Genomic DNA, 25389 nt, shown 5'->3' with positions numbered 1-25389 from the left:
CAGTGTCACCACATTCCTGGATTTCTTTCTTCTGTTCCTCTGGCTGTATTCTCTTATCTCTCGGGCTGCCTGATCGTTCTCTATACTTTTCTTCTCTAAACCCTTTCCTTAGAATTTCACCACTTTGGTGGCTTTTTTGGCCTCTGATTCACAAATTTCTGTCTCCAGCTCAGACCTCTCCCCAGAGTGCCTGCTAACTAGCTTTACTGTTCCTTTCAGTACAACAGTGATTCCATACCTCATGATCACCATTTGTACCACGTTATTAGCACTTCCCCCTCCAACCAGTCCTGTATCCTTCTTCAGTGCTTCTATTGTTTGGGGAATATATACTCAGCATCCAGTTGCCCACATCAGAAATTTGATTCACCCTGACACTGTTTTCTCACCAGGGTAAACTGATTTTAATCCCTACCATCTCTTGATACTTTATACTTCACTCAGTTTCTACTTACTCTCTGTCAGTGCTACCTCATTTCTCAGCAGGACTATTGCAACAGCCTCTACCCCATTTCCCTGAATAGTCTTCTGTTCCACTCCACTCCATTCTTCAAATAGCAGATAGCCTGCTTTCTACAAGGAAATCTGGTGGTCACACACCAGCTTAACTTCTCAAAGGCTTTCAGTTACTTGGAGAATAGCAGTCACATGGTCTCCCCACCTGATTTCCAGCCCCTGTGTACGTCTCAGACTCATCTTCCACAGGTCTCCACCACAGGTTTTCCTCTCTAGCCACACAGAAGTTTCCTTAGTTCTTTAAATGTGCTCCCCCTCTATCCCCTCTCAGTTTATACTGAATCATTCTTCAGTTTTAAATCTAAAGCTTATCGCTTGAACCAATACTCTCCTAGCACCATACAAAGTTCCACACAGAGCATTCAAAACTTCTAATTATATATCTTTGTGATTATTTGATTAATATCTAGCCACATTTTAAAGTGGACACAATGTTTTAATTCATATTCGATTGTTTAGAACCATCATTAAATGTAGTTGCAGAATATTGCATTTCAGTGTGACACAAATCTATATTGTTGGGTATTTTTGTTTCCTTTTTTTGTTGTTATTGTTTGAGTAGTACTGTGAAATATAAAGGGATAAGTGTCTGTACATCCCTTTGAACTTTTCTTTATGATTCATTCTAGAAGAGGATCCATAACACAAAAGGACCTTTATAAAGCTATTTTGATAATTATTGCCAAATTCGTTTTTAGAAAAGACCTCCATCTATACCCTTTTATCTCAATGTTTGAATGTCTTTACCATCACACCCTTGCCAGGAGAGCGAACAAACATTAGATTTTTGTTGAGATGATATTCAAAGAGTATTATTTTAATTTATATTTTGTTGATCCCTAATTGAGTTGATCATTTTCATATAAATAGTTGAGCAGTTGCTTTTGAGTGTATTTGTGTATGTGAAATGTCTATGCATCCTGTTTATTTGCTCACTTTTCTACTGAGATACTATGCTTTTTTATTTTTACCAATTTACAGAAACTTTTTTTTTTTTTTTTTTTTTTACAAATTAAGGGCACTAAACCATTTACCATGTATTATTAAAGTTGCTCTACTTAGATGTGTACTTTTAATTTTGTTAGTTGTGGTAGACTAATATTTCACATGTTTATGTTATTTAAATCTATTAATTTTCTGATGTATGTTTTCTATTATTTTATGCCTGAAATTCCTTGTTTGACTTGACATGAATTAAATATTCAGCTTTTATTTCTTATAATTTCTTTTCTTTTTTTTCTTTTTCATTATTTCTGTTTTTTGTTTATTTGTTTGTTTGTTTGCTTGTTTAGTTCTATAACATTTGACCATTTCATACATCTGGGCATCTAGACTTCATTTTGGTATTCATCATTGCTTACATGTAAACTATGGCCAAATATTTACAACAGTATTTTTTACTGCTTCATACCTGGTACCAAGAGTATGCCCTGTCTGAGGGGTCGATGAGAATGGTGATGATCTTGGCTTTGGGGACCAGAGATGCAGCTCTCTTGGGAGCTTCTTCTGAATGGAAGTAATTAGCACTCTTTTCAAATAGAAAGTCACTTGTAATGTTGGATGGAGTAGGGAAAAAGTCCATATACCTGAAGGCAGAGAAAGATAATTAATTAATCTGAGTTCTAAGTTTTTCTCTAACATGCTATGGATATTAAATAATTGAACATTTTTACATTCATTTATATTGATTTCTAATTATTAGTGTTACAATAGTTGAAATTGTGCTATTGTATACACTTTGAATGTGAAAAACAACTCAAAATGTTATTGTCCTAATGAGCTATTAGGGGAAGGAATGAGATGAAATAGGTGGACTTTTTTAGTTTATTGATTTATTTTGAGAGAGGCAGACAAAGAGGGAGAGAGAGAATCCCAAGCAGGTTCCACGCTCAACAAAGGGCCCCATGTCACTACTGGGAGATCATGACCTGAGCCCTAAGCCAGATATTAAGAATCCCACACTTGGGGCGCCTGGGTGGCGCAGTCGGTTAAGCGTCCGACTTCAACCAGGTCACGATCTCGCGGTCCGTGAGTTCGAGCCCCGCGTCGGGCTCTGGGCTGATGGCTCAGAGCCTGGAGCCTGTTTCCGATTCTGTGTCTCCCTCTCTCTCTGCCCCTCCCCCGTTCATGCTCTGTCTCTCTCTGTCCCAAAAATAAATAAACGTTGAAAAAAAAAATTAAAAAAAAAAAAAAAAAAAAAAAAAAAAAAAAAGAATCCCACACTTAACTGACTGAGCCACCCATGCACCTGGAAATAGGTAGGTTGTTAAGAACAGAGGGAAATCCTTTAGATTTGGGTTGATACTCTGTGTTATTAAAAGCCAAATTCAGAAAAATTAAGTTTACCCTTGACACACAGAAAATTACACAATATTGCCTAGTAAATATTTTAAAATAGTAAATGCATGTTTGCAAACTTGAATACAAAATTTTTAATTTGAGATGAAAGTACACAAGAAAGGAAGATGTGTAAGTCAGAATAGCTATAAAATCCTAAACAGATTAAGGCATAGCTGCTCTCCTCCTTTTTAACTTTTGCATAATTTGTAGTATGTGTAGCAGTGAGAACACATTATAGTCTATCTAGAGTAATTAAGAGGATATTTCTTGCCAGTTGATCCTGTGGTGCCTCAGTAGGTTCACTCTTCCATATGCTGTTGGAACATTCCTCTGTGTGTAGATTATGGAATCAATATGTTCAGAGGTTAACTCAGTTCAAGGCTTTAATTATGTGTGTAATCCTCCTTACAGCTCATCACTTCTCTAACCCTCAAATGTTTTAGATATAAATAATGAGAGCAATTAAGAATTCATATAAGACACTTATTTTCCTCTTTGACATTTGTTATTATGTTTCCCAAATGTGAAGTGGTGAAAAGTCTCATCTATATTCCTGCTTAACAATTTGTGTTACATTTGAGCTCACAGATAAGTGAAAATTGCTGTTATGCTTTTAGTAACTTGCATGCACTTCCAAAATTCATTTAGTCTTTTAAAAGTAAGGTAGAACAGTGATATCCTAGGTGCAGCTGGGCTCCCTGCCTTTGCCCTTCCCCCACTCTAACCCTAGCTGGGTCTAAACAGAAGAAGCCTCTTGTTGAGGACAGGTTTATGTGCAGTGTTGACATAAAGTTACACAATGCAGAGGTATGCATATAGGGGCATTTTCCTTGGGGGAGATTTGTCTCATATAACTGGAAATTGGAATCAGAGACATGTTTTCTTAGAAATTGCAAAAAAGCTAGGATAAAGCTCCAAAGTAAAGATAAGTTGTAATATCAGGTTTATTCTATTTCAGTTTAGGGAAAATATTGTGATTTTAAAATTTTTCATAACTTATTAAATGCAAAGTAATATTCCTTTTATGCATGTGTGTGACTAGCATTAATATGGTTTTGGAAATGCGCTGTTATTATTTGCATGACAAATATCAGCTTATATTATTATACAACATTCTACAGTCTATGTGGTTAATAAAGATACATGTCACAGAGTAGAAAATAAAACAACTTATTTATTTGTTTCCTTAAGCGTCATTTGTGAAGACAGATTATGTATTTAGTTAAAAAAATTCTAGGCACAGTAAAATAATAATATGCTTAAGCAGAATTTTAAATATCCTTATGAATAATTCTGACAAAATATCCCATAACGTTCTTTATGCAATCATATTAATTTACCAGAAAAATATTATCATTATTGCACTGTCCAAATCAAATTATAGGCAACACTGATTAAACATATCGTTGTTATAAATTAATTTCTAATTCACTATGGTAGAATTGAGCATAACAAATTTATGCTGTAATTATGTAGATGCCATGCATACATCTATAATTGCTCTGCTGTGATTGAGCATTTGTTAATAATGGACTTTATTTTTTGTTATTTTCCTTACCAATCAATTCCCTTGTGGTAGTTGTTGCCATTAAAGAATTGAACTTCTTCAAATGTTTTGGGGCTGGGAAGATTGCTGATGATGGAAGGGTGCATAAGAAGGAATAAGTAAAGTGCAGTTGTTCCTATTACAAAAAAAGAGGCAAAAGGTTATATATGACAACAAAGGAGATACAATTACTATTTTAGCAAAATTTTTGTTCAAAAAGTAATATTCACAAGGCCAATTTTTTTCTGGTGTCAAAACGATTTCCTTAAAATCAATTAGGTGTATTTCATGTGGCAACGATATAAGTATACTTTTATTAGTCTTCATGGTTCCATTTACCTAAACATCTGATTTAATATTTGTACATAGGCAAAGGTGAGCAGACTGATGATATAGCTATCTTTGTCCTCAATGTATTTTTTACATTTTTTTCTGTTTGAATTGCAGTAACTGTTCTCCTGTATAGGATGATACAAAGTTTCTGCTTTAAATTATTTTATTTATGGTAAAAAGTCAGTTTACTTGAAGAAGAAATATGAAAGATACCACAGGAGAAGCATAACATACAAAAAATGCAAAAAACACACAGGTGGTTGTACGAAGATATGACAAAACTAGGCATCTGAAGGGAATGATACTGTACTTCAAGATGGGAGAGAACTTCAGAAACCAATGGCTCAATTTCCCTCCTGGAGTCAGGTGAGAGGCTAAAGCATCAAGGGTATCCAGCACAATACCTGAACATGGTGGGTGTCATTTAATATTATATTCAAATCAATTCAATTCAATAAAACTATTCAACAGATGCTAACTGGTGCTACTCTGTGCAATCCCTGGTAATAAATCTTTTTTTTTTTTTCCTGGTGATAACTCTTGATAATAAAAACTTATTTGCTGGCCTTGATAAACCTAAAGTGTATGTGTGGACTTGGGCCAAGTAAACAGGTATTTGCACCTAGTGAGACAGTTTCCATACTGAGAGAAGACAAGAGTGCCTTTCCAATACATGAGAAAATGGGTGACTTACACTTGGGAAGCCAGTGAAAGCTTCCAAGAGGAAGTGTTTTCTCAGGTTTTGCCTTAAAAACATAAGTGTTCCCAGTAAGGTTGAAAGAGGAGGGCAGGAATCTCGAAAGATGGCCACTTGAATGTCCTACCCTGGCAAAACAGGCAATCAAATTGGATAACTGAGGCATTCGGCTGAACAGACTAGCTGATAGAACCCACTGAGTGCATGTATCACAGAATGCTGAGGTGCAATCTCTGACCCTTGTTTCAACTTGAGTTGGGCCAGAGATTGAACGGCTACAGCAGAAGGCATCACGAAGTGACTGGGTTTTCATAGTTCTCATAAATCAAATTTTCCATTCTGGGAAAAATTATCCCCTTTTTAACACAGTGGATCCAGGAAGGTTGTTGGATTTCCTGGCCCTAGAAGACCTGGAGATGAGCTACGCATGTGGGCTGGCAGAACAGTAATGATTGCAGTCAGGAATCTGGAAGCTAAGCAGATCATCAGAGAATTGGTATTTTTTTCTAACATATCTTAAGCTCATAGGAGCAAAGTGTACTGTGCTTTAAGTATTAATGAGATGCCCACCTGTTTAGATCTTCAGAACTTTTACATGACCACCAAGAGTGAATAGGGGCTTGAGTAGTTAAAGGAAAGTGACAACAGATCTGAGGGGACCAACCACCTTGGAAGGAAGACAGGTTAAGGAATCTAGAATAGGTGGCTCCTAGTGAGATGGGAGGGCAAAAATTAATAAATGCCCGTAAAATTAATTACTAATTACAACACATGGAATTATGAGGGATTAGGGAGTCCTGAAGAACTGATATAAGTTGCTCCTGAAAACAACAGAAGCTCAAAATGGAGAAACTTTTAGAGGAGGAAGGAACAAAATGTTCCAGTGAGAAAAAATAAATTTGAGTATTATAGGGTATCTGGGAGGGAACAGGGAATTCAGAAATGTTCTTTCTAAATAACTTTTAGGATGGGACCTACATAAAAATGTTTTAACTAATGATGAGAATGAAATGTGTATGTGTTTGTGTGTGCGCCCACATGCATGTGCATGCACAAGTGAGAGAGAGAAGGAGAGAGAGAGAGATTTGAGACACACAAGAGAGCTGAGAATATTAATAGTTTCACAGCCCTGAGATGTTGAGAATAGATGGATCCAGGGGACAGATAAAGAAGCATTTTTGAATTATTGCTGAATATTGCAAAACAAATACATTATAATTTCACTAACATGTACAAATGTTTAATTACCCTAATGGTCACAGAATTGTACCAGATTTCCCCTGGGCTACATAAAGGCAAAGCCTTTATGTTCTGAGCCACAATACCTTCATGCCTCCAGGAGCAGGAAGGACATCAGGAGGCATCTGACAGGAAGGAAGGAGAAAGCACTTTCAACTGAGGACAGTAGGTATGTGGCTTGATACTCATATAATGGGTCATAGACTCTGGGCCCACCACCTCAAAATATATATTTATTTTATGATCACCTGTGTTTTCATCTATTATTGACATTCGTTTTTATCCAACATCTTTGGTATAAATATTTTGTGGAGGAAGTAGAAAAGACCTCATCCCTGGTAATACTCTGAGAGAAACTACATTGTATTTTATATATAATTGATTTCTCTTCAGTTCTAACAGAGTTAGCCAGTCAAATCATGACAAATTAATATTGACAGTGGGGACACTGCTTTTCTGGGAGAAGTAATGCCAATGAACTATGGCTTTAGAATCATAGTGCTAAATTTAACCTTTTTGGAAACCCCCTCCTCTCCTGGTAATATCAAAATTTGACCCAGAATCATAAAGGATGCTTATTTGTCTGAAGGATTCTAGCAGTACTGGGATTTAATCTTTGAGTGCCATAGCCTAGGCCTACCCTGCTCTCTCCCTGTCCTTGTTCATTGCCCACTGTCAGCTAATAGGAATTCCTTGTAGGATTCAGCAACGGAGAAGTGGGACATCAGTTCCTTCCATTCTCACCTCGCAACAGTGGAGAAAACAGGGGTTTGCAGACTACTTTTGTATTTCATGTTTATTGCAAAGGATGTGTAGGCCATGTTTAAATTGTTTAAAGACAACTTTGCATTGAAGACCATATTCTTAGCATTTGCTGTGTCCGGGAAATTTACAGTTCTGACAGCAGTTGGGAATTCTGCCAACTAAAGCAATAAGGAGAACAAAAGAAGACTTTAACTTCTATGATTGAATGGATTTTAAGAATTATCACAACCATTTTCACATTAGAATAGCATTTTCTAACAGCATATAAAATATTATTACCATCCAATTCCTTTATTTTAACTTTGTTTGTTTGTTTGCCTTGGGGATGCCAAAGGCAGTTAAAAGCTTTATTTCCATACTGGCAGGTCAAATATAAATACAAACAACAAGGAGGAAAACTAGATTTATACTTACTAACCTGTAGTTTTCTCACAGAACTAAGAAGTAATAATATTCAAAGACAAATGATAAAAGATACATCCTTAAATTAAATTTTTAACATAATTTTACGACACAAGAATGTTTTATTTCTTTGGTAGTCTTTCCGGAGTTAGCACTGCTATAAGGGAGTTGGTAGAAAATTAATGCACATTTTAAACAACAACAGCACAAGTGATATATCTGAAAACATGTGCTGCTTTTGTTCCTTCCCTGCACACGTGTAACTTATTGTTGTAATACAATTTATATTCCTGGAGGAAGAAAAGATTTCAACAACCAACATCTAATAGTCTGGAAATTTTGCCCACAACCTTTAAAATGATCTACTTGCTTGTATTACAAATATCTTCATCTGGGCCAGGCTTATTTATTGTGACTGTTTGTTTTGTGTTATGGTTTGTGCACTCACTGATGAAAATGCTTCTAGTCAAAGTAGTGAATTCAAAATACAGCAACTCAATAAAAACTTTAATTAATCAGGACATGAGCAAAGTGTATAAAACTGTCACATGCTGAAGAAAGTATAAAATATTCTAATTGAAAGTGTCATCTCATTGGTGAAATACTTTCACTCTCTTTTACTGCAGTCCTATACACTTGTCCTTCAGCATATGAGAAAATACTAAGGGAAAAATGCCTGATGAACCTCAGGTGTATCAGATAATAAGTCCGAACCATATTTATACTTAATAATTATTTTTAAAATACAAATCACACATGTAGAATATTTTAAAGTAATAATGGAAATGGCTCTGGAAAAAAGTCAATTCAAGGCTGATCTACAGTGTAAAATAGTTTGAATCAAGGCAAGCACTTGCTTTATAACCTAATTTAGGAGATACTTAGCCAAAACTACCAAAAAGTAGAGATTAAAATCAGATACTGCAACTGTCGTACATTAACACAAAGTTGTCAAAAACTTGACATCTGTTGAACAGATTTAAAATCTACAGTTAAAAAGTTAATCCCCAAGTCTAATTAATAGGAAGCATTGGTCCCTTTGAGGATCATACATGAAGATGATCTATAGGGATGAAGTACCATTCAAATAATGAATTTGGATGGGTGTCTAGATATTTCACATAGAAAAACCTAATCCAATTATACTGCATGGCAATATGTTTCATGACAAAAAAAAAAAAAAAAAAAAAAAAAAAAAGAAAAGAAACAGAAAGAAAGCAAGTGGCAAGTTTAGCTATTCTTACCTGTTTTTTGTGGCCCGATGACAAGGAATTTTGGCAAGTGGTCACAAGTTTTCTCTCTGGACCAAATGTCTTTGTGCCGTTTATCATCACAGGGATTCTACAGGAAGGAAGAATAATGAATCTTAGTGTGTAATGAATTCCTCGATCTGTTCTGTAATAGTTGTTCAAAGGACAGGATCAAATTCTTGTCAGATACCTTAGAACTAGGAGTTAGAACTTGTTTTGGTTCTGGTTCTTTGATTTCCAAATTGTTTCCTTCTGAAATGGCACCTTCCTTTCTTTCAAGGCTAGAGCTTAGCATCAAGTTGATCTTGCTGTCATCCTCTTCTGAAGCTTGGCTAGGCTCTAACTGCTGAGATTCCACTCTATATCTAGAAACATGTCCTCTGTTTTGTCTGTATACCTGAGCCTTCACTTGTCTTAACCTTCTTCCAACCATAGCTTCTTGAATATCTGTGCTCTGCCCTAATCTTTCCTATTTCTCTTTCCCTGGGGGCTAGATGGCCATCCTTGAACTCCATACTTAGTCAAATTTTCCTTTCCTTTTTGCACTACGTCCTATTCTGTGCTGATCCAGCAAATCCTAATGTTTGGTCATACCCTACAAGTTGATAGCATATAGATCAACATTTGTAGCCTGTACCTCCCTCCTGAGCTCCTAACCTATATTTTAAATGGCATCTGTATAACTGTTATATAGATGTGGTGAGTAAATGCCAGGCCCAAAATACCCATAGATCCAATTTTATCTCCATCTCAACCTTCTCCTGTTTCATTCTCCTCCCATTTCATTTGAGTGACCCACATTTATTATCTAAATCATGACACTTTTGAGAATTCAAAGGGCTATTAAATGAAAATAATACAATTTTTAAAATATGTATTAACTGACAAATTGGTTTTATTATATTGTTAATTTAAATAATATATTCAAAAATCATTTTCACAAATAAAATTCTGTCTAAATACAAACATTAGGTATTAAAACAATTACAATTTTATATTATTATCCGAATATTAAAAATGACATAAAATGACTAAACATTTATGATTCATATTTGTGTATTTTAATCAGTTCTTTAGCCACATCTTTTTTTCTTTTGTTTGTTTATTTATTTGTTTGTTTATGTATTGAGAGAGAGACACAGTATGAGTGAGGGAGGGACAGAGAGAAGAGAGAAACACAGAATCCAAACACAGAGTCAAAGCTCCAGGCTTTGAGCTGTCAGCATAGAGCCTGACATGGGGCTTGAACTCACGAACCATGAGATCATGACCTGAGCCGAAGTTGGATGCTTAACTGACTGAGCTGTCCAGGGTGCCCCTAGCGACATCTTTTTCTAATACCATGCCAGGACAGTTCCTCTCAAGAATGATTGTTTTCAGCATGATCTTATTATGTTTTACTGTTCCATAAAATTGCCTGCAATCTTTTTCAAAGTTACACTTATGATTAATTAATTTGAAAATGTTGATACTTTCAATTGACTCTTCTCTATTTAACACTATATTTTTAACTGGGGAAATATTTTCTTTATAGAGGTGAAGTAAGCTCAGAGTAAATTCTGCTAAAGGAAATTTGTTCTGTTATTTCCAATTCTATTTTTTCCATATTGAAATATCTATTAGAGGCCGAATATTTCACAGTTATTTTCCATTTAGAGTCTCTTTCTTTGAATATTTTCCTTTGAATATTTTTCAAGAATAAACTTGTTAAATAAGTCATCTGTAATTGAAACTTTTGACCATTTTGCCAAATATAAGTGCTGCAAAATCATCGACTTCTCAACGTTACATTCCAGCACAGAATATAAATTTATCTAATTAAAAAAAGAGACCCATCAAGAAATGCTTATCACAGTTGAACTTCCAAAGTTCAATTAAAGAATGCCAAATTAAACCCTCTAGTTCATTTGAATTCTCATTACTTAATTTGTTTAGTCTCCTCCCTTCTTGCTTTGGAGCTTTTTTTAACATGACAAAAAGCACTAAAGGAAGAGAAAAATATTACTTAAATATATTTTTTCTCAAAGTAATATTTTAATATTTTTATCAAAAATAGTATCAAAGCTGTTTGTCCTCAGTGTCATCATATAGACTGAAAGGGTTAGATCATCTTGACATTCCACAGAACTTAACCACTAGTCTTCTGTATTGACTTCATGTTAACTATATCTGATAGGTACCAAGTGTCAAGTACTCTGTTGTCTTTGTAAGACACATGCACTCCAGAGGGTAGAAGTTTCAGGGAACCACCACTGTGTGTGGTTTTTCAAGGTCCACTGGTCTGGATCATACTGAGACATCTCTTCTGAGTAAGGGTCTATTTTTGTTCTTTGTGACTCCGATGACTAAGAAAGAACACAGGGCTTGATAGGCCTCTTTGGGTTTTGGAAGCAACATTTTATTGCACTGGGGAATATTGATCTGAGGCATTGACAGGATGATGCAGAAAATCGCTAGTTTTCGAACCCAGAACAAGGAAGAGTCCTGCAAGAGGTTAAGACTGAGGTACAAGCAGCTCTCCGACTTGGATCATACCTCTGGGCAGACCTAGGGTACTATGGCATCCCTGCCAAGTAGAGTTTTGGTTAAGCCCCAGAGGAGAATTGCAGTGTGCACTCCTAAGTTTCTGCAGCAGGGTGTGCCACTGGCAGCAGTCATTCAAACTGGTATCTACTCCTGGTATGCTACTGGGCCCTAGAGGAGATAGTGTTTCTCATGGATTTTCAAAGTGACTGGGTGGCCATAACTGGACATCATAATTTGAGCATTGGCAGCCCCACCAAATCCTAAATTCAGTTGTACCCACTAGTAATTCATTGTTAGATGGGAGTGGTATGTCTGGGATCGATCTCAAGCTGATCCAAAGGCTACAGATGACCTTTACAAATGAGTGACCTAGACCCTCATGTCACCTATCACTGTTCCACCAATGCCTCTATATCAGCTTATTCCTATATTTTCATGGAAGGCCCCCTATATCTGCTGATGAAGAGGGGGAAACTCAAGCTTGTTTGTGGATAGATTGACCCACATGTTAGCAGAGGCTGAAAGTGGACTGCTGTTGCACTACAAGCCCCTAAAAACTAGTGGCTAAGGGAAAACTTCCAATTAAAAGAGTTATGGGCAATGTTCTTAGTCATCTACTTTTTTTGTGGATAGACTAGTAGGGCAATATAAGGATAGAACAGATGAATAGGCAGTGGGGAATATGTTACCCAAGAGACTGAAAGGAGTGACATGAGAGTATTAGGGCTAATAAGTTCTAGGGTAAAGACATGTTGATGGACTCATGATAGTGACCAAAAAGTTTGATGATCTTTGTACTGTGCATTAATGTACACCAAAGATATTCAAGGTAGAAGTGTAAACAACCAAGTGGACAGAATGATTCAGTCAGTTCCCAACATTCCCACATGTCACCTAAGCTCTGTCCTTAGCCAGCCCTTTGCTGGAGCAATGGGTTTGTGAATGGAGTACCTACAGTATCAAGATGGAAGCCATTCATAAGCTTCCTTCTCCCAAGTCTGCTCTAGTTACAGCCACTGTTGAGTATCTGACCTGCCAGTAACAGAGAACAGTTCTCTGTTAATAGTTCTCTGTAAACAGTTCTCTGTAAATCCCAGAAATTGACTACCCTACCACTTAATAGAAAATTGATTATTTTGGACACTTTTACTTTGAAAAGGGCAGTGATTCATCCTGACCCATACTGACACATATTCAGAGTATGGATTTGCCTTCTCTAGTCACATAGGCTGTATCCTCTTCTCTGTCCTGTTTTACTTTTTCCCTTATAGGTTTTTCTCTTTTTTTAATATGAAATTTATTGTCAAATTGGTTTCCATACAACACCCAGTGCTCATCCCAACAGGTGCCTTCCTCAATACCCATCACCCATCCTCCCCTCCCTCCCACCCCCCATCAACCCTCAGATTGTTCTCAGTTTTTAACAGTCTCTTATGGTTTGCCTCCCTCCCTGTCTAAGTTTTTTTCCCCTCCCCCTCCTCCATGGTCTTCTGTTAAGTTTCTCAGGATCCACATAAGAGTGAAAACATATGATATCTGTCTTTCTCTGTATGACTTATTTCACTTAGCATAACACTCTCCAGTTCCATCCACGTTGCTACAAAAGGCCAGATTTCATTCTTTCTCATTGCCAAGTAGTATTCCATTGTGTATATAAACCACAATTTCTTTATCCATTCATCAGTTGATGAACATTTAGGCTCTTTCCATAATTTGGATATTTTTGAAAGTGCTGCTATCAACATTGGGGTACAAGTACCCCTATGCATCAGCACTCCTGTATCCCTTGGGTAAATTCCTAGCAGTGCTATTGCTGGGTCATAAGGTAGATCTATTTCTAATTTTTTGAGGAACCTCCACACTGTTTTCCAGAGTGGCTGCACCAGTTTGCATTCCCACCAACAGTGCAAGAGGGTTCCCGTTTCTCCACATCTTCTCCAGCATCTATAGTCTCCTGATTTGTTCATTTTAGCCACTCTGACTGTCATGAGGTGATATATCTCAGTGTGGTTTTGATTTGTATTTCTCTGATGAGGAGTGATGTTGAGCATCTTTTCATGTGCCTGTTGGCCATCTGGATGTCTTCTTTAGAGAAGTGTCTATTCATGTTTTCTGCCCATTTCTTCACTGGATTATTTGTTTTTTGGGTGTGGAGTTTGGTGAGTTCTTTATAGATTTTGGATACTAGCCCTTTGTCTGATATGTTATTTGCAAATATCTTTTCCCATTCGGTAAATTGCCTTTTACTTTTCTTGATTGTTTCCTTTGCAGTGCAGAAGCTTTTTATCTTGATGAGGTCCCAATAGTTCATTTTTGCTTTTAATTCCCTTGCCTTTGGGGATGTGTCAAGCAAGAAATTGATGCGACTGAGGTCAGAGAAGTTTTTTCCTGCTTTCTCCTCTAGGGTTTTGATGGTTTCCTGTCTCACATTCAGGTCCTTTATCCATTTTGAGTTTGTTTTTGTGAATGGTGTAAGAAAGTGGTCTAGTTTCATTCTTCTGCATGTTGCTGTCCAGTTTTCCCAGCACCATTTGTTAAAGAGACTTTTTTTCTGAGAGTATCTCTTCAATAAATCATTTGAAGCCAAATTTCGTATCTCAGATTTTATTCCAATTAACTTTCCATCCCCAGCTTCTATTGTAACATGAATGCAGTGCAAAGTAAAAAGACAAATAATATATAAAGACAACTGTACTTTGTGAGAATTCGCCTTGGAAAAAGGGTACACTTTGTGGGTTTTTGTATGAATTCATCTGTAGAAACGGTGATGAAATGAGTTAATTACAAGCCAATAAACTTCACATTTTTTTACTCATTTTGCACAATAACTTAAATTTTATTTTATTTTTACCAGTGTCTTTAATTTATGTCATCTTTTTATTCAACTAGTATTCAATCTCAAATCCTTAATAGTCTAGCTTCAGTTTAATTCCATAACCATAATTTTCACTATGGCAGAGAAGAGTAGACTATTTGGTTTCCTTTTTTTCTTTCAGTTATGGAACATTCCTTTATTTTGCATAGTCTATAGGTTTCAGCCAGAGACTATATTTCACAATCTCTTTTGAATCAAGCTTTCTTCATCTGAATCATTTCAGTCCAAAGGAAAGTATGCCAAAATGATGTAAAGTATCTTCTTAAGGGTAAAACCACTCTCCTTGGATTTTCCCTTTCCTAATGACTGTCAGCTGTAAAACGGTTACAACTGCAACATGTGCCTTGGACTCAGAGACATTGAACAGTTGCCAACCTGGGGCCCCGGATGACCCTCTATGTGGAATAGAGCTATCTAACGCTCCTAAATGTCCTGTCCATTTTTAGACAGTTGTATGAGTGAGATATATATATCTGTTTTATTTAGTCAATTTATTGTTTGGAATGTAATCATTATAGCAACATTGCCTATACTCTAACTCAATGTGTTTCAAAGCACTTGTCTATGAGAAGATAAGGAACTTGAGTCAGAATGTGAATTATTGAACTGCTTACTGCAATAAGAACATCCTGCTACAAGCAAAAACAAAATTCCAGCTGAAGCAGCCAGCGTGTTCAGTGATATAGTTGGTTTATAAGTTTCACAACGTTCTTGTCTCATAGCAAATCAGCAAAAAGCAATTCAAGCCCTTTCATGGACCACACTTTGAGTAGCACTGCTCTGTATTAACAATCGCCAACACCATACACAAAAATAAACTCAAAATGAATAAAGAACCTAAGTGTGAGCCCTGAAACCATAAAATTCCTAGAATAAAACAAGCAAACAGGCAGTAATATCTTTTAAATAGGCCTTAGTAACATTTTTCTAGATATATCTCCTCAGGCAAGGGAAACAAAAGCAAAAATAAATTATTGGGACAACACCAAAATAAAATCCTTTCTATAGCAAAGGAAACCACCAACAAAATAAAAAGGGGAGAAGATATATGCAAATGATATATCAGACAATGGGTTAATATCCAAAATAAATAAAAACTTTTACAACTCAACACTGAAATAAATCCAATTAAAAATGGGCAAAGGGCCTGAACAGACAGTTTTCTAAAAAAGACATGCAGGTGGCCAACAGACACATGAAAAGATGCTCAACATCACTAATCATCAATGAAATGCAAATCAAACCACAATGAGGTATCACCTTACACTTGCCAGAATGGCTGGAATCAAAGACAAGAAATAACAAGTATTGGTGAGGATGTGGAGAAAAAGGAACCCTCTTGCACTGTTGGCAGGGCTGTAAACTGGTACAGCCACCATGGAAAACAATATGGAGACACCTCAAAAAAGTAAGAATAGACATACCATATGATCCAAGAACTCTACTGGGTATTTACCCAAAGAAAATAAAAATACTAATTCAAAAAGATATATGCACCTCTATATGTTTATTGCAGCATTATTTACAGTAGTCAAGATATGGAAGTAACCTAAATGTCCATCTATAATTGAATAAATAAAGAATATGTGGCATATACATACAACAGAGCATTACCAAAACATAGAAGAGAACGAGATCTTGACATTTGTGACTACATGGATGGACCTAGAGGGTATTTTGCTAAGTGAAGTAAGTCAGACAGAGGAAGACAAATGCCATATGATTTTGCTTATATATGGAATCTAAAAAATAAAATGAACAAACAAAAATGCAGAAACAGACCCATAAATAGACAATGAACCGAAGGTTACCAGAGGGCAGAGGGCTGGGGCAATGGGAAAAATGTGTGAAAGGTGGTGAGAAGTACAGACTTCTAGTACAGAGTCACGGGAATAAAAGGTACATCATAGAGAATATAGTCAATGGTATTGTCACAGTGTTGTATGAGGACAGTGGCTACACTTGTGGTGACCTTAGCATAATGTATAGACTTCTGGAATCAGTATGTTGTAGACCTTGTGTAACATTGTGTCAACTACAGTTCAATCTAAAAACTGCCAAAACCGACCTAATGTTTCAGTTATACTGTATTCACTATTATAGATATACTCATGTCTGTACCTGATTCTTCCAAGCTTATTTGAACAATTTATTTTTCTGTGCAATGCTCTTTTTTTTTAAACCAATCCATAGTAAAAATTTCACCAATTATTCTAGTGTCAGCTAATATGTCCCATAAAACTTCCTTATTTTAGAGGGGTGGCATAGCCCAGTTGTTAAAAGAGTGTGAGCTCAGGAGGAAGACTGCCTGTGTCTTATGGAATTTCCCTAAATTCTCTGAGTCTCAGTTTCCTTATCCAAAAAATAATGATTGATGGTATCTACTTCACATGGTTAGTGAGAGTGTTAAAGGAGCTAATATATTTAAATGAGCAAATTGTTCTCTATAAGGGAGAGTGATTATTATGTGATCCAATGTTAGCTTCCCCCCCCATCTTTGTTTAGATGAGTCAGTCAGTTGAAGCAGCAGAAAGAAATTACTATTGCTGATAGACTGGTTTAGTATAGATATCCTTCCTTAAAGCAGACTTCCTGGTCTACTGTCTGAACCCTAGCACCTAAGGTGGTTGTCTCTTCTCAGCACAAATTCATGGTTCGATGACTAGGTTTCTGAGATGTATGACTTACTTGATAGGGAAATAGCTTGGGGGTTTCTTCAGGAAAACTTGAGAATATAGATTGCTCTGTGAGACCCAAAGACCCCTATATAATCCCAACACAATTTATTTTTGAATATGCTTTCTGTCTGGCTCCTACAACTCATCCAATTTATTGTTTTAGCACTTGCCATCACTCAGGTCACAACTAAAATATGACCCCATGTAAGAGGGCTTCCCTGATGACCATAGCCAAAGCACCTCCTCCGAATCCTGTCTCTCTATGGTAGCTTCTGGTCACATTTCTTTCACTGTACCTGAAATTATTCTATTCAAGTATTTGTTTATAGTAATTTTAAATTACATGTATATAATGCATTTATATTTGTAATTCTATCTCAACTAGAATGTGAGTTCTCTGAAGCAAAAACCCATGTTTGTCTTCTTGACTGCTACAATCTAATACATAAAAAGCGTTTGATAAAAATGGACTGAATGAGTAACCGACTTAAGACAGGCACAGTAAATCTACAGTAATAGGCATAGACAGATTTTGCTACGTTTGAAAACTAATGTAATATGAACCGTGTAGACATTTTACTTCCAAAACTATGACCAAAAAGCATCTGTTCCCTATGTTCAACTAGGCCACTTATTTTCTTTATTGCAGTGCACCTTGTCTCTGCCATTCAAATTTTTGCATGCAAAACCTGTGAAGTGGGCAAATTCAATATAACACTTGAAAAGAGTTTTCTTTGTCACACAGAACATGAATAAACATGCTTGTTTTAGTAGACAAAGACACTAATTATTTCTAGTTGTACTTTCCCAAGAAATTATACCAACAAAAATAAACTATCAAATAAAATTCCTGGATGCTGTTACAGTGCTTTCTGCTCCATGTGCTTTTATGACTAACAATTCAATTGACACTACTCCTGTTTTTCCTATACGTATTTTACAGTTGGTGGCATTTGTACACCTCAATCTAGGCAGATTGCCTGTTTTTATAACTGCATCCCTTGTATGTTATGCTATTTTCAGACTTTCCAGATGTCCATTATTTCTTCTTTCACCTCTTTTCCTGCATGTTTCCCCTTGTGTCTGTTAATCACAAGTCTGTAAACAGGATGTTTGCATTTCCTATTTTATATTCTGAAAATGTTTGTTTAGATTTTTCCTACTCTGATTTTTCTTCTATTGCCTGAATATTTGAATAACAGCTAACATAATATCTAACCTTTATTGATCACCTTCTATATTCCAGGCACTTGCTTGACATAGATTATTTCTAATCCTCAAAGCAACCTGGCAAGACAGATATCATTATCCCTTCTTTACACCTGAGGAGCCTGAGATGCAAGGTGTTTTATTTAGGTCTTGCTGAAGGTCACACAGCAAGTTAGTTTCAAATCTGGAATCCAAAGCTGGTGTTGTCTCTGAAGTTAAATTGTGTGTGTGTGTGTGTGTGTGTGTGCGCGTGTGTAAGAGAGAGACATAAAGAAAGAGGGAGACAGAGAGAGTTTGTAGGAGTGATTATGAAGGTGAAACGGTCTTCCCAAGAAAAAGCAAAGCCTTTCCTTGTACTTTCATACTTTGTTCCATTGCTATTATTTTAATTTCAAAAGTCAGAAAATTGCAAAGCAATTATATTCCTTTTCCTTCTCTAACCTGATTGTTCTCTGCATATCTGAAACTGCCATAAACAGTAATTTACTCTTTTAAGTATCTAGAACTATAGATATATTGAAACTTAAAAAAAAATATTCAGTTAAAATTGCTTTAGGCAGCTCATGGTTACAGTGCCAGTCTAGTAAAAATGCATGTAACTCAGCTCTCACACAGGTAGAGAGGATGCAGGTGGTTTTGCACATGGAATACATGATGAGGTGAGGCAGATTTACTTTTAAGAAGATATAAGAGAGGTAGAGAGAAGATTCCCTGAGGTGATGGGCCAGACTTAGAAAGGGGAGTAAATTCTGATGAAATTGTGTTACTGAGAACGGTATTAGCACCCAGCTTTTTCCTCTCCAATTGAGTAAGAATTTCAAATTCATAATCAAGCTAAAAACATGTATTTTTAAAAAATCACACTGCTTACCTTATCCTGAAGTTCACAGTTTTATAGAATACATGAAAATAACTTCTGTTCTCATTAGATGTAGTTGGAATAACGTTGCCTTTACTAAAAATCTGCTTTGCTCATTGCTTCTCCACATCCTTCACACAAGGACACTGTGGAATTATCAGTGAGATTGATTATCCACTCTCAAGTCATGTGCCTATTCCAGATAACTGGGACATATCTAGACTTTAATAGCTAAAGCCTTAAAAACGCCCAGTGCTCATGGCAAGATTATTTTGTTAATTACAAACGTTTCAGAGATTATTGGCTTTCTCTTCATTTCCTTTCTGCTTGCTTTCTGCTGTTCTGACCTCACTGTTTAAAGGAGAATGCTATGCAAGGTGTATTTGTGGGTTTTTTTTAATTCTTCTTCTTCCTCCCTACTTGGTTGTGTTGTTTTAAAAGTTCTTCTGTTTATTGAGTTTCTCCATGTACATGTCTTTAAACAAAATCCTTTTCCAATCTGTTTTATACAGGCTGGTGACTTCCAATTTTTTTGTCTCTTGATGTCATTTAAGCCTAATGCAACCCACATACATTGATGAGTAATTTTAATAGGCTATGGATGTTTATTCTCAGTGCTTCAATCAGCAAATCCTTATGGAGAAACTCTAAGACACACACCATCTTCACAAAGCTTGATTCTACCTGCACACTACGTAAAATACAGCTAGTCCATCAATTCCTTGGAAAAGCCTTTCTTTTCTGAGTGCACTGATTTATAATGAATGCTCTCTCCACAGAACTCCCGTAGCACTTAATGGTCTGACTCTTACTCCAGCTTTCCTCCCAAAGTAGTCTGAATATAGAGGAGAATAAATGCCCACTTCTGAGAGTGGGAGTGGATGGAAAAGGGCTTTTGGTTCTGTGTGGGTCTGGGGTAACAGCGCCATCAGAGCTGTTTTAAGCATAAAGAACCTCTGATTTACCCTAAACATCTATGCACTCATCACCATATTATATCCATGTTTATTTAAATAAATTGATACTGTTGGCATTTACCACAAAATATTTTCATAGTAAAATTGACCCCAGGAGATGATAGGTTTACTCTGAAGCTCTGAGTATATTTAAACAGATGCACATTCCTACATACAGTATCTTATATTATTGTTTATGGTTTTATGAATATCTTGTTAGAGAATCTAGATAGCCAACTTAATAAAAAACTATTTTTAAACTCCTATTAATAGGTTGGTATAATATAGCATATTCACTCACAGTATGCCTTTTAAGTTATCAGGCATATCTTTAGGGCACACACACACAAATTCAGGGCTTCGTTGTTGTTATACTTGGATTATGTGCTGAAAATCTATGTTTTATGATGATTTTGATTCAGAAAGGATGAAAGTGTTATAACTTTTTATTTTATTTATTTTATGGCACTATCTTCAAGTAGTTTTTCTATTACCAAACCTCAGTAAGTTATTTGTGTGGGGAATTTGACACTTGACAAGATCATGTTTGCAACTAATTGACAGGAAAAGGAAAGTCCATGACTTATGTTACCATTTCTGGATGTCAGAATGTCTGACAGCCTTGTATAACCAAATAGGGAAGTGCTTCATTGTAAGTTAAAAATTAAACTCATGAGGAATTTCCAACATATTTGGGAAACACTCCTGAGAGGTTTAAATACTAGTCTGAGTTAGGAAAATAAGTGTAACAAATACATAAATTCAAAGTGTGATTAGGAAAAAATACAGAAAAATAAGATGATGATGTCTGTGCCTCTATTATGCGTGCCATCTATGAAGTGATGAAAAATTATTCTGGCTATTTCACGGGAAAGGCTAAAAGATGAATAATTACAAATGAAAAACATGAAATTATAGAGTTCTTATTTCCCCAGATGTTGCAGATCAGTTTTCCTTTAACCTCAGTGTCTCACCCACAAACAATTTCTACCATTTCATGAAAGGTCTCATTCTTTTCACCACCAAGAAGTTTCCCCTTTTCATGGCTACATTATTGTCTCAACTTCAGTTCCTCCCTGTTCTTACCTGTCCTGGAAAAAAACTTCTGGTATAATCTTTATTGTCCAATTTTTTTTAATTACTTTACTTTCATCTTCAGAACCTGCAGAGAATTGCTCCTTGTTGCCTATGAGACTCAGAATACTCTGATAGCCTTCAAAGGTTTCCCAACTGACTTGTATGTGCTTCCCAAGGTTATTTCTTATTGGATTCCTACTGTTCTCTAAGAAACAAATGTTTATTTTATTGTTCTTTGTGCACATGCACACACCTCTGCCTTTGCTTATTCATTCATGAGATTTTAATGACACTGGTTATGGTACCATGCTGGGTTCTAGGTTACAAACATGAATAAACAGTCTCAACTCCTTCAGGTTTGCATGAGCTGGCATATGACAGACGTAAGTGTCTGCAATACCATATGGTAAGTGCAGTAATAGAGTCATAAACAAGGTATAAAGTGGAAAAGAGAGGAATTAATATGAAAACAAATTTTAATGTCATTTTGTTCACATAACCAGGAGCTCTTATGGTTTGTAAGTTCTATGAAAGCAAAGACCTTTCTATTATGTAGGTACTTCAAAAGTATAGGTCAAGGGGCACCTGGGTGGCTCAGTTGGTTAAGTGTCCGACTTCGGCTCAGGTCATGGTCTCATGTTTCATGAATTCAAGACCTGTGTCGGACTCTGTGCTGACAGCTCAGAACCTGGAGTCTGCTTCAGATTCTGTGTCTCCCTCTCTCTCTCTCTGCCTCTCCCCAGCTCATGCTCTGTCTCTCTCTCTCAAAAATGAATAAACATTAAAAAAAAGTTTTTAAAAAGTATAGGTCAAATAAATTCACACTGAATACACCACCAGATTCTTCTAAAGTAACAAGGCATACCTGAAATTCCATCCTACAGAGGAAGTCGATGACAGAAGTAGATTTATTTTTTTAAATGTAAAACTACCATTTTGCTGTGATTGGAACTACACTGCAGCAGGAATAAGAAAACCTGAGCTTTACTCTTGACTTGTCCCTAATAATCCAAGTGACTCAGAACAAGATATTTCATCTCACTAGGTGTCACCCATTTCTTCTCTAAAATGAATAGGTTGGGCTGGACATCTCTAACTTCTTATTCTGCACTTACAATCTATAATTCTTTGTGTCAGAATTCATTTATTCCTTCAACAGACACATAATAATAGAATCTACAGTGTGTATGTCGCTAGACCTTGTGATTTGTTTATGTCACAGTTGTTCAAATCTCACCATTTCTAAGCTGGAGTTGGAGGATTTCACAGCTAGAATCAACAAAGGTGCTAACTCTTAAGGTTAGCACCTTGTGATTTACTTTCTACTTTTTTAATCCTGGAGCTACTGGCATGGAGAGAGAGAAAGCTCTTTGAGCATTCCCTTGGCCACACGGGCAAGCAGAAATCCACATCACGCTTGGCATGTTTGTTGATAGTGAGAGTCTGGAGTGACTGCGTGAAGATTGAGGCTGAGCTATCCTGACAGCTTGAGAGCTTAAAAGCATCGATTAGTGAATGTGCAAGAATCTGACCTTCTAAATGCCTCCATGTTGTGGTTTGGTTTTTATAATGAGAGTTAAAAGGGAAAAAAAAAAGGAAATCCTATTCTTCCTTGCTTCAGAGTGATTATTCTACCAAAACAAAAAGGGACATGAATAAATAGGAACCCGTGAGAATCCTTTTAAGAATCTTACACACTAGAGACTAACGTGAGGAAGATAAACTCTAGGGACAGAGTTCTATATGTGTCTTCAGCATATATTCTCACATTTAACAGCTTTGAAAGAATCCGTTTCCAGTGAAGGAAGCACAGACACATTCTGTGTTGTACTTACTATGCTGTCCATTGATAGATATTCATATTGCACTTTTTAATTAGGTGACAAAACGTTGCACATATATGGCAGTTGGTGCTAATGAAAATTTACATAAAGAACCAAAAGAAATTAAATAGATGTGAAGATTATCATTATTCATGTTTTATTTTTATTTGTAGTAACAAAAAAGTGTGAACTAAAAATCTTGGGAAAAATAACAGTTGATTTACTTTTTAAAAATGAAATACAGTAAATAAGGCATGCTTAGAAACACAAAAGGGTACCTGAATTTTGAGAATGTATAACAATGACAGACACATTATACTAATCTATCTTAACTCTGTAGGGTTGTGAAGAGTGGGCCACAAAACATTTAATTAGTGCTGGTTATGCTTATATGTATTTTGTAAAACTAAATTCATATTGTATACAGAACATGATGATAATGCTCACAGCTGCTCTGTTTGTCATCATAAATATGAATATGGAGAGAAGAGATAACCACTAGGGAAAGGGACTCAGAAAGTATTATGCACTTTATCTCTACTTAACCATTTGTAGTCTCATAGACATGGTTTATGACCTGCAAACTGATCAGATTTCTTTAATAAGTCAGCTGTTCTCAAAATCTCACATACATGAACAATTCCCTTTTGAACTTAACTGCTCATCTGCTTTCTACTCCTTGTTTTCCTTCTTAAACATATTTGAGAAAATATGGCACTTTAGTTAATGAGAAATGCATGCAACTTTATTTTTCAGTCAAAAGAAACCACATATAATATAATTTGCTTGATAAAATGGAAGTCTTTTAGTAAATATGTACTCTTCAATGTTACTTAAATACTTTTATGACGGGTGCCTGGGTGGCTCAGTTGGCATGAGCTGAGCATCTGATTCTTGACAACTCTTTATTTTGGCTCAGGTCATGATCTCACAGTTCATGGGATCGAGCCCTGCATCAGGGCTCTGTGCTGATGGTGTGAGCCTTCTTGGGATTCTCTCTCTCCTTTCTCTCTGCCTCTCTGTTTCTCTCAAAATAAACTTTAAAAAATTTTTAAAAGTATTTTTATGATAAGCTATTTTGATAACATATTAAAATTGCTAAACATGTAAATTACAACAGTAATTACAAAAAAATTTGTGAACTCTCTGAAGCCTTTTCTGATTAATTCTATCACTTGTTAAGAACTATCTAGTAATTTACCTCTATGATGTTATTCAAAATTGTCAGCCCATTCAAATGTTTTGTGTACTTAGGGTCTCATGTCTTCAAAATGACATAGGTCTCTAAGAAATGGTTCTATTTTCTGTGTCTAATTTTCATTTATACCAGCAATCAACTGAGGTTTCATATTTAACAGATTATGTTTCATATTTAACAGATATTTCATCAATATTTAGAATCATCGAGTAGACCAAATCATATTGGAGCTGGTGTATCTTTGATTATATTTACTCCTTAACAAAATGGAACAGCATCACTGATATTGAAATGATATCAATAAATACAATTCTTGATTAAAAAAAACTCACACAATATTAAGAGATACAAATCCTTCATCTAAAGAAAACTTTCCTTCCTCTAAAGGAAAAGATAGTTTGGCTCTTGGGGCTGTTGACTCATGTCATAGACTCTGGGTCTGGAGTTCTCTCTTGTCCAGCAAAAGAGTGGGATGCAGGATTGAGAATGCAAGAGAAGCTAATGTCCGGGAGAAGGCAAGAGCCCTGAGTAAGGGTCCTTGCTCCATTTTTATTAGGATCAGAAGGCTTACAAGTGTGATGGGTGTGCACGAAGAGACAATGAAACTGTGAACATTAATTCATGGGTGTGGGGAAGAGGGGGTTTTGAAGATAGGTGGTGTTAGGGGTTTGGGTCAATACAAAATAAAATTCATGTGCTGGGTGGGAGGTTGTTTATAGCAAGCATGAGGTGTCACCTTTGTTTATCTGAACTGGTCTAGGGGACAAGAAAGACAGAGCATACTACCTTAGGGTCAACAAGGCACGTTTATTTTGCTAATTAGCTCCACTCTGGGCAACTTCACCCTGCTGTGGTCTATAGCCCTGTTTACCTGTTTACCTATTTTGGTCCTTGCTTCCTGTGAGAGCAGCTTTCTGCTATTGTACTAACCTCAGGGGCATTTCCACCCTGAATATCTAATCTTGTGTACTTCATCTTGGATGTTTTCATTCTGAGATTTCCTGTTCCTATACTTTTGTCCTATACTGGGGGCCTTTGCTCCCTTTACCTAACCTTATTTACCTAATCTTGTTTACCCAAACTTGGGTGTGTACATCCTA

The 25389-nt window shown here is 36.2% G+C and overlaps 1 protein-coding gene across 2 annotated transcripts in view; it reads right to left on the bottom strand.

The window, feature by feature from the left end:
* The window catches only part of LOC112858277 (N-heparan sulfate sulfotransferase 4), a 432421-nt gene that overhangs the window by 15631 nt on the left and 391401 nt on the right, over nt 1–25389 (bottom strand). For both annotated transcript variants that reach the window (XM_086704323.1, XM_025921652.2), the window contains exons 9-11: nt 9083–9179; nt 4415–4538; nt 1928–2102 (exon numbers count right to left, since the gene is read on the bottom strand). In XM_086704323.1, the coding sequence (XP_086560449.1) occupies nt 1928–2102; nt 4415–4538; nt 9083–9179 (396 nt within the window). The remainder of the gene's footprint in view (nt 1–1927; nt 2103–4414; nt 4539–9082; nt 9180–25389) is intronic.

The sequence above is a fragment of the Puma concolor genome, chromosome B1 (assembly GCF_028749965.1).
Source record: "Puma concolor isolate L17-30 chromosome B1, mPumCon1.1.hap2, whole genome shotgun sequence".
NCBI classification, from domain to species: Eukaryota; Metazoa; Chordata; class Mammalia; order Carnivora; family Felidae; genus Puma; species Puma concolor.
This window is presented reverse-complemented; position numbering and strand designations above follow the sequence as displayed.